Source organism: Salvelinus namaycush, chromosome 27 (genome assembly GCF_016432855.1).
Source record: "Salvelinus namaycush isolate Seneca chromosome 27, SaNama_1.0, whole genome shotgun sequence".
In the NCBI taxonomy this organism is placed as follows: Eukaryota; Metazoa; Chordata; class Actinopteri; order Salmoniformes; family Salmonidae; genus Salvelinus; species Salvelinus namaycush.
This window is the reverse complement of record NC_052333.1, coordinates 5,556,366-5,564,565: the sequence shown is the minus strand read 5'-3', so window position 1 is coordinate 5,564,565 and position 8,200 is coordinate 5,556,366. Positions and strand designations below refer to the sequence as shown.

The window sequence follows — 8,200 nt, the reverse complement described above, 5'->3', positions numbered from 1 at the left end:
GTATAACCACTGATTTCAGCTCTAAATATGCACATTTTCGAACAAAACATAAGTGTATGTATAACCTGATGTTATAGGACTGTCATCTGATGAAGCATATCAAGGTTAGTCAAAAATTATATATATTTTGCTGGTTTGTTACGATCGCTAACTTTTGCTGCTGGGAAATGGCTTGTGTTTCTGGCTATTGTGGTAAGCTAATATAACGCTATATTGTGTTTTCGCTGTAAAACACTTAAGAAATCGGAAATATTGGCTGGAATCACAAGATGCCTGTCTTTCATTTGCTGTACACTATGTATTTTTCAGAAATGTTTTATGATGAGTATTTAGGTATTTGACGTTGGTGTCTGTAATTATTATGGCTGCTTTCGGTGCAATTTCTGATTGTAGCTGCAATGTAAACTATGATTTATACCTGAAATATGCACATTTTTCGAACAAAACATAGATTTATTGAATAACATGTTATAAGACTGTCATCTGATGAAGTTGTTTGTTGGTTAGTTTGGTTGGTTCTTGGTTAGTTAGGTTGGCTTTGTGCATGCTACCTGTGCTGTGAAAAATGTCTGTCCTTTTTTGTATTTGGTGGTGAGCTAACATAAATATACGTGCTGTTTTCGCTGTAAAACATTTTAAAAATCGGACATGTTGGCTGGATTCACAAGATGTGTACCTTTCATTTGCTGTATTGGACTTATTAATGTGTGAAAGTTAAATATTTCTAAAAAATATATTTTGAATTTCGCGCCCTGCACTTGAAGTGGCTGTTGTCATATTGTGGCCGGCCTCGGGCTTGCAGCCAGAATAAGTTTTTAAGGCCAAAGGCAGATGACCTCAGGCCTTGTATATTCCAGGATGAGATAGTAAAATCTTTGTGTTCCATAGTGTCTAGTGTTGTTTTGGTGTGTCTGATCTCCCTTTGATCTCCATCTGGTCTCCCTCTGATCTCCCTTTGATCTCCATCTGGTCTTCCTCTGATCTCCCTCTGATCCCCATCTGATCTCCCTCTGATCGCCGTCTGATCCCCGTCTGATCGCCGTCTTATCTTCCTCTGATCTCCCTCTGATCTCCCTCTGATCTCCCTCTGATCCCCCCTGATCCCCATCTGATCTCCCTCTGATCTCTCTCTTTCCCTCTGATCTCCCTCTGATCTCCCTCTGGTCTCCCTCTGATCTCCCTCTGATCTCCCTCTGATCTCCCTCTGATCCCCATCTGATCTCCCTCTGGTCTCCCTCTGGTCTCCCTCTGATCTCCCTTTGATCCCCGTCTGATCCCCCTCTGATCTCCATTTGTTCTCCTTTGTTCTCCCTCCTATTTGTCTGTTTTCATACCAGCCGTCTCTCTCTGTTCATCCTCATGATGTGTTTTTTAAAGATTGTGTAATGTGCAAGGCCTTCTGGTATCAGTGGCTTGTAACAGTAACAATGTGGGGAGAACTGACCACCTGCGCTGTCTGCCACCTTCATACACACAGCAGACAGAACATGCAGTCTGCCTATGACTCAGAGGACAGAAACTGGTCAACAAAACAAAGTGTGTGTGTGTGTGTGTGTGTGTGTCTGTGTGTGTGTGTGTGTGTGTGTGTGTGTGTGTGTGTGTGTGTGTGTGTGTGTGTGTGTGTGTGTGTGTGTGTGTGTGTGTGTGTGTGTGTGTGTGTGTGTGTGTGTGTGTTTGCATGCAATGAGTCATTCAGTTTCTAACAAGCCTGTTATAACTGAGTTGGAGTTTTTCCAGGATTTCAAAGTTTGAACTGGTTGGAAAGTCCCCTTCACTTAGTTAAACAAGATAAGTATTTGCATTAACGGCACACACACGCACACACACGCACGCACACACACACACACACACACACACACACACACACACACACACACACACACACACACACACACACACACACACACACACACACACACACACACAAACACACACGAACACTTAAAGGCCCCATTGTGTATGACCTTAAGTCAAATTGGAAGCTTCATTCCTCTGCAGTTGGGACAAACGAGAAGCCTCTTTCCCACTGTCCATGGGAATCATACGGTTGAGCTCCACCCCCCTGTCTGGCAGGTCTTAACTGATTCCCTGTGTAGGCTACTCATGGAGAATAACAGCAAGGTAATACATCCACTGTGTAGTGTATCCGGGTCCCAAATGGCACCCTATTCACAATGTAGTGCACAACTTTATACCAGGGTCTATAGGGTAGTAGTGCACTACTTTAGACCAGGGTCTATAGGGTAGTAGTGCACTACTTTAGACCAGGATTTATAGGGTAGTAGTGCACTACTTTAGACCAGGGTCTATAGGGTAGTAGTGCACTACTTTAGACCAGGGTCTATAGGGTAGTAGTGCACTACTTTAGACCAGGGTCTATAGGGTAGTAGTGCACTACTTTAGACCAGGATTTATAGGGTAGTGCACAATTTTATACCAAAGTATCTTGATGAAGACAGTTTAACGAGGAATTGATATTAAAATGTATGATTTATTTAAGGTACGTGCACACACACGCACAGACACAGACAGACACACATACACAAAAAAATACAGACACACACAAACACTCACTTATGATGAAAACATGAATCACTTTCTCTCTGGCTCTACGCTGACATCTAGCGATGCCGCGCGACCAACCAGAGCGCATCTGAGAGAGAGACAGAACAATAACAATCTGCGTTATGAGCGCATGGCCTTGTGAGCTGTAGGGACCATGTGCGCTCAAACAATAACCTCTAGCTGTTAGATCAACAATACACATGTTGCTGGAAAATGGATATGATGCCTGTGTTATGATTTATCTAATGGGTACTCTTTATGTGATTTAATTAATAAAAGGTTATGTAAACAAATACCGTGTATATTATAAATGTATATTGTATCATGTATTTTCAAGTAAACACAATGATATAGTAACTTGTTGACTTAACTCTAGGATGCCTACTTCAAGTGTTTTAGTACTAGTCTGTAATCTCAGGACACAACCTATGCCTGTCATGGCTGGCGTTGGTTTAATATAATATACCATTTAATAACATTTACTGAAATAGTTTACTTTCTTTTGTATTTATATAATCGAAAATTGCACAAGATCTAATTCCAGAATAACTTAATCCACATTGCATTGAACTAATGCATTTCTATTTATAAGCATGGGTCTTGTTATTGAGAAAGGCGGCAGAGAAAGGACTGCGAAGTTTTAACTCTCAGTTCGGTTCCGTCAGACAGGAATGAGGTCAGATACACGAATGTTCATTGCAGACCGATTATTATTACACGGTTTATTCAGCCAATGGACTCCGACTAGGCGTGGTTTTGGACAAAAACAGGATAGAGACAGCCTGTGATTGGCTGTTTAGTGTAGCCTTTATTTCTCGCGAAGGGGATATAAAAGTGTGTAGCGTTGAACGTTATGTTTACAGTATACTGGCAGACCGATCAGGAAAGAGAGGACTATGAAAAAGTGCGACACTTCCATTCTTCCACATGGTTCTGTCACTGCTAAGGCGAGCTGCGCAGGCAGCGATATTATACCTCTCATAGGAAAGTTACAGAGTTGTTTTCAGCAGCGAAGTGCTCTAGGTATCACAGGGCGAGTTTTCAGTCGCACTGGCAGTTGAACGTTTGATTGCAGAACGTTGAACATTTTTAATTTGTTATTTCGTTCTCTTTTTTTGAAGATATACGCGCACTAGAGACTGACTGCGCAGCGTCTCCAAAACGGACTGAAAGATAGAGGAGACTTGCAATAACTTTTACGCAATCCGTCCAGTGTGGTTACATAAACATACGTTTATTGAGTGACTGAAAGAAAACCGATGATATAACAACATTGGCAACTTTTGCGCACTTTCTCACCATAACATAATTCTGAACAGCACTTTTTTTGGTACGTTTTCTGTCTAACCGAGAGATTGAGAAAGAAAGAGAAACGATGGTACAGCACATGAGCCACTCAGAGAGCACAGATTCATTCTCTCCTGGTGGGGACTGCACCGATACCGGAGATATGGACTTGGAGATGGACGCGTCTCCGACTCCCGGGTCTCCGCTATCCTCCACGGGAGGGGACCGAGGCAACGTCGCCTGGTGTAAAACCCCCACGGGACACATCAAGAGACCGATGAACGCATTTATGGTGTGGTCTCAGATCGAGAGGAGAAAGATCATGGAGCAGAGCCCGGACATGCACAACGCTGAGATTTCCAAGCGGCTGGGCAAGCGCTGGAAACTGCTCAAAGACGCAGATAAGATCCCGTTTATCCGGGAAGCAGAGCGGCTGCGACTCAAGCACATGGCCGACTACCCTGACTACAAGTATCGGCCACGGAAGAAGGTTAAGACGCCCAGCTCCAAGACAGAGCGGGGAGAGAGAGGAGAGAAAGGAGCGGATAGGAGCGGGGGTTCTAAGTCCTCATCGAAAAGAAGCTCTGGGTCTAGGGGGAACAGCAGAGCGCACAAGCCGGGACAGGGGAGCGCCAAGCTGCCTACCCAGGGGCAGGAGTGTGCGACTCCCGCGGATCACCACACGCTCTACAAATCCAGGACAGTGACTGGTGCCCGGCAGATACCAGACAAGCCAGCCAGGCGCGGCTACATGTTTAGCGGGGGAGGGAGCTTGGACAGCGGGCCGCCCTCTGTGGGAGTCCCAGGGAGTCCCGCCCTGAGCAGCTCGTCTGAGTCCTGTGACCCGATGAGCCTGTATGAAGACCAGGCGACGGGGGCGAACGAAGCACTTTCCTCCAACCTTTCAACATCCTCACCATCATCGGCAGTCCGCCTCAGGTACACACGTGCGTCCTCTCCAACCCCGTCCGCCTCTCACTCCTCTTCGTCCTCCCTCTCTTCTTCCTCGGATGAAGAGCTGGAGGATGAGCGGTTCGAGCTACAGCCGAGCCCCGGGTTTGAGAGCATGTCTCTGGGCAGCATGGGGCCATGTGAGTCGGAGCTCGACAGGGACCTGGACTGGAGCTTCGGCGAGTGTGGGGCGGGATCTCACTTTGACTTCCCCGACTACTGCACCCCCGAGGTCAGCGAGATGATCTCGGGAGACTGGCTGGAGTCTACCATCTCCAACCTTGTCTTCACTTACTGAGCGGCGGAAAGGAGAGAAAACACAGAGAACAAGAGTGAAAGAGAAAAACTACAACCCAGTGAGTGTGAGAGAAGAATCTTCAGACGTTCTTTCAGATTATTGGGGAGAGTGAAATGTGAGCTAAACTATCCCTCGTTTTGTAAAGAAAAGCCTAATATTAATGACATGTGTTTAGGTTAAAATGTGCAGGGTGTGTGTTTCAAAAACGTAATCGTCTGTTCCATGTGGGTATTGACAAAGACACGAACGGGGACAGACGGGCGCATTGTTGCCTGGTGCGCAGAACAGAAGGAAAGTGCATCGCTTGCATTTGGAGAGCGAAGAGAGAAGGACTCTGAGCCCGCCTCTTTTTGAAGTGACACACACACAGACACACACACACGGACTTACTGAACTGAAGTATTCAACCGGCCGGTAGGAGGAGGTTTGTAGGTTGATGGTGAACATGACTATGGGTAAATGGACTTTGGAGAGCTTGATGTTGCCATGGAGATGAAAGCAGTATTAGTGACCCTCTTCATGTGTTGTTCTCTGTGTGGGCGGGGTTTATGAAGGTAATATTCAGGTGGGTTTTTCTGAAGCTTAACATGCATGCGCTCCCTTGTGGAGTAGTCTGCACTGTTACATTGACTGATGCATCTGAAAATATGGTTATTACAATGTCATTACCGCGCTGATTGTGTGTGCGTGTGCGTGTGTGAGTGATAGTGTGAGTGTGTGTTTGTGTGCGATCACAGAACACAGTTCACAATCACCAGCTTTCCTATCAACGGCAGGACTTTTAATTAACAACTCAAACTCAGAATCTTTTCTCTGAAACCTTTTACACTCTGAATGCACATTTCAGGACCAATTCCCTTACTGCGCACCGCCTAGCACATCTGGCTGTAGTTATTCTATATCAGATGACGTTTTTTTTATATCGATGTATTTACACCAGCCGAACATGTTTTTTTTTATACTTTGAGGTATTGTTATTGTATAATAGGTCTTGTTTGTGTGTAAGCCATGCACCTGTCTGTATCCCTGTGCAGGAGGGCTAGAAGTGTATCTTATTTAAATGTTGAAATCTCTCACTTTTTAAAGGAGAACTCAGTAAGTGTCATTTTCTATATGTGTATTTTTGTACAATATCTATGGAGGGAGTGCCCGTCGGTGGTTGCTTGGATTCCTGATGTTCAAAGCCAGAGGGTCCGTTGTCACATAATCTGCTCTTTATACAATGTTTACACTTGACAGTATCGCGCCACATGCTTCTTCTTAAAGGCACAGTGTACATATATTACACCAGCCAAGTAAAACACATTGACACGCTACTTACACTAGAGCGTCAGCTGCACCCAGTGACTGTGTTTCAACAGGTGGTTTTGCATAACTTGGACCCAGATCTATTTGTGCTATCTTGTCAAGTCCTTGTCAAGGAGTGGCACGATGGCACAAACAGACTGGTACCCAGGCTACAGTATATCAGAACTGTTAAAAAGAGAGAAATATGCTGTTGGATTGAGAGAGAAAACATTGGTCTGCTTTTATTGATAAGTTAGTTTTGAAACCACTGGATGGAATGTGACACTCACACATTCTAAATGCCTATTTGAGTCAGAGGGAGGTGGAGGGAGATGGAGGGAGGTGGAGGGAGGTGTATGAAGTGCTTCGATCATCTATCATTGCGCAATTGCATAATAAGAGTATGTAATCGTTTTTCTACCTGTTGGCTTACTTGGCTAAGACTAGCTAGCTAATTGTTTTCCTATATTATGGCATGGCAAATTAGCAATTGTATTTCAGATTCAGGTATATGTATAGCTGTTGTGTTTAAGATTTTTTTTTTTTTAAGAATATCAATTGAAGATATTTATGTTTATTGACTGTACTATAATGCAGATACGATTGTGTTTCTATGTATAATGATCAACGACAGACACTAAAATTGCCATCTTTTGTCATTATGATGTTGAAGATGATTGTGGTCCAGGATCTTTATTGTAATTTTTTTTTTCATTTGTGCAATATGCTGTGTGTATGATCATGTTTCCTCCAATCGTACCATATCTCATTTGAATATAGAACTCAACGCCAGCCAATCGGGTCAATGACTGCCTCAGACCTCTATACAGAGCATTTTTATTTGTTTGTTTGTATGTTTGTTTAGTTTTTTCAAGACGGAAATAAAATCAGCTGGAACTGAATCTGTCCTCGTTGCGTTGATTTATTGGGAAAATTTAGGCGACTGGCGATTAATTACAGTAGCCTGGGTACCAGTGTGTTTGTACAATCTTGCCACTCCTTGCCACAAAATATGTCCTCCTCTTAGAGGAAAATAGGATGCTCAGTAAAAGGTGTTTCTTTGTGTGCCAGGGTTGAGTTGAGTCTCAGAACAATAGAAGTGGCTCCTCTCTATCAATCGCCACGTGGAGAAAACGTGGCTGCCACGGCAACACTGTATCCGAGAGCGAGGAGGCCGCACACAATTGGCTGGGGACGCCATTTAATGTGCCTGCGTGTGTGTGAGGGGGCGCAGCCCAGCTATTTGGGATGGAGGAGCTGTGCCAGACATTTCCTCGACATGACTTAATTGGGGGAAGGGGACGAAGGCAGGTGTGTCTGTGTGTCTGACTGTGTGTGTGTGTGTGTGTCTTTTTGTCTGTGTGCTTGTGCATATGTGTGTGTGAGTGTGTCTGTCTGACTGTGTGTGTGTGTGTGTGTGTGTGTGTGTGTGTGTGTGTGTGTGTGTGTGTGTGTGTGTGTGTGTGTGTGTGTGTGTGTGTGTGTGTGTTCACTTATGCATGTATGTGTGTGTGTGTTTCTGTCTGTGTGTATGTGTGTGTGTGTGTGTTTGTCTATTCTAGTGGAATGTGCCAGAGACTGCCTTCTGCCTCCTACATTGAAATGAATTACTTCTGGTGTCTGGTGCATCTAATGACAGAGACAGTTCAATAAGGACAGAGACCATCCCTGATGTATAGTATTTAGTATGGATTCATGAATAATTTCCCTCAGTGTTATGGAGAGCCGAGATGGGAACTTATTAGGTTGACATCTCTAGCAGGGTAATGTAAATGATCGGCCTACGTCCCAAATGGCACCCTATCCCCAATG

At 44.4% G+C, this 8,200-nt stretch overlaps 1 protein-coding gene across 1 annotated transcript; it reads left to right on the top strand.

Moving 5' to 3' along the window:
- The first annotated feature begins 3,413 nt into the window (after window positions 1-3,413).
- LOC120021975 (transcription factor SOX-4-like) lies at window positions 3,414-7,290 on the top strand. The gene has a single exon (XM_038965778.1). It carries the CDS (start codon window positions 3,941-3,943, stop codon window positions 5,099-5,101), a length of 1,161 nt encoding a protein of 386 aa, XP_038821706.1. The 5' UTR covers window positions 3,414-3,940; the 3' UTR covers window positions 5,102-7,290.
- The last annotated feature ends 910 nt before the right edge of the window (window positions 7,291-8,200 follow it).